Consider the following 2,134-nt stretch of genomic DNA (forward strand, 5'->3'; position numbering starts at 1 on the left):
GAGGTTATGTATATGCAACTTACAAAATTTTTTTTTATTCAAACATAAAATAATATTTAATTTTGTGAACAATTAATGAAATGGATGTACATGAAAATTAACATTCTCAAATCCGAAAATCAATTTCATTGCAATAGTACTCTCATACATTGCTTTAATGATATAATAACAATATTGAGAATGTGCATATTTTGAAATGGTGTTACATTTACCAGGCTCTGACAATTATGTAAAAGTAAACATTTAAGTATGTGTGTGTTTAGGCTTCAGACAGAACATCTTCACTTCATAAAGACCTTTGGGGAAGTTTGGCTGCTTCATGTTCTTAAGAACCTTCAGCTCAGCGCGTTCAACAATGTCCAGAATTTCTGACTCAGGTCGAGTTACTGATGAATCCACTTTGTCGAACTCAACTTCACCTGACGACGTCACATTTTCTTTCACAACAATAACACCATTGGGCTTCAAACCCTGAGCCATTCTTCTGAAGAAATCCTCTAAATCTGTATCAGTCAGATGTCCTAGAACCCACTGACACCAAATGACATCATATGTGTTTGGTTCTGGCTTAAAGTTTTGAAGTCCCACACAGTAGAACTCGGTCACTTTTTTCGACCCTTTAAAGTTCTCCTTAGCTTTATCTATGAAGTTCTGACATTGTTCTACAAGATCAACTTTGCCAAAATGTTTCTGCAGGAGATGCTTGGTTATTCTTCCGATGCCAGCGCCGCAGTCGACAGCCCGCCCGTGTCCTGGTGGGTTTTTCATCTTAAATATACTCTTCAGGTAAGCGTCTGACCCACTTATATCAGACGTTGAGATGTGACCTAAGCCTCCGAGCATGCCATTGACAGTTGCTGGAATGGTTTCCCAGTAAGCCGCCGCATCGCTGTAAAATGCAGGGTCTTTCTGCACGTCGTCGACATTAACCAGCGGGGATTCGTCTTCATTCATGGATTCCTCGCCGTCCACAGACTCCTCCTTTCCATTGTGGTGCTCTGTCACGCTCTCTTCTTCCATGGTGGGACGCGTTTTAGAGTTCGCCAGGCAGTTGTCGGGTTTCAAGAGGCGTTCTCCCGGCGACGTAAACAAACAGACGGAGGGTGGGTGGTGCATCTTGCAAATATTCGCCACATGTTCTTTTAATTTGCCTTTTGGGTGATGGTAACGTATAGTAAAGGAAGAATGGAGATTAAATTACATTTTATTATTAGTGAAATAACGTACTTAAGAATACCGTAATGGAAAGTGGGTGATGCATCTTTCACATCTCCAAAACGCGCTTTTAAATTCCATATATTTTAATTCACTATAATACCGACCGCAAGAATAGCTAATTGATACACAAATGCATGCCAAATTGACACTCACAAGGGAAGTAACGGGAAGTGTATCACGAAAGCCAGCGTTCGAACGTAAACTTGTCCAGAAGCTTCCAAGTCCCACCAAAACACCAAGAGAGCAGGAGGCAGCGGCCGCCCTCGAGAATATGTCTCTTTCTCTGTCTTTGTGAGTATAACAGCCATTGCTGCTTTAACAGTGAGGAAACTAGGGCTTACCAATAACAGGGGAAAGAATAACAGCAAGATTTCTGCGACTATTTTTATGTAATACTAATTTTTGTTGAGTCTAAGTTACACTTTTGGCTGGGTTGGTTGGGCTTTGTGAGTCCAGTTACTAATTGCATGTTAGAATGAGCTTTATTTAATTACTAAATTAATAATGACGCTTAAATCACTCAACCATCAACGGCAATAACGACATAGATAAGTAGACTTACATGGGTGTCCTAAATTGTCAGAAACATTGTCAACACTTATAGAAATGGGTAGACTCCTCTTCACATTATTGTTATTAAGTAGATGAAGTATTAGAAAATTACAGTTGAAGACAGAGCAGAGAAGAAGTCTACTTAGCAACATAACTTGTATGTGAATGTAATTCTGGGAAGGTATACACGAGTTTTCAGTCCCCTTGTCCTTTACTTCTGTAGGGTAATATTTGCAGTAGTGTATGTAATTTTGTTATGTGTAAAACATTCTGTTTTTCTTTTTTTGTGTGCCATCACTCTGTCTCTTATTGTTCATAATAACTTTCCAATTCAATACTTTTTCCTGTTTCCTGATAAATATAT

At 39.0% G+C, this 2,134-nt stretch overlaps 2 protein-coding genes across 2 annotated transcripts in view; one reads left to right on the forward strand and one right to left on the reverse strand.

Annotated features, from left to right (window-relative positions):
• Positions 1-39: 39 nt before the first annotated feature.
• LOC119592104 (N-terminal Xaa-Pro-Lys N-methyltransferase 1-like) lies at positions 40-1,132 on the reverse strand. Its single transcript, XM_037940923.1, has one exon. The coding sequence runs from the start codon at positions 1,114-1,116 to the stop codon at positions 244-246; it is 873 nt and encodes a 290-aa protein (XP_037796851.1). The 5' UTR covers positions 1,117-1,132; the 3' UTR covers positions 40-243.
• Positions 1,133-1,256: 124 nt separating this feature from the next.
• Positions 1,257-2,134, forward strand: part of LOC119592105 (protein SGT1 homolog) — a gene marked incomplete in the record, with an annotated part of 11,351 nt that continues 10,473 nt past the window's right edge. Inside the window, 1 exon segment of the mRNA XM_037940924.1 lies at positions 1,257-1,509.

Source organism: Penaeus monodon, chromosome 29, assembly GCF_015228065.2.
Source record: "Penaeus monodon isolate SGIC_2016 chromosome 29, NSTDA_Pmon_1, whole genome shotgun sequence".
Taxonomy (NCBI): Eukaryota; Metazoa; Arthropoda; class Malacostraca; order Decapoda; family Penaeidae; genus Penaeus; species Penaeus monodon.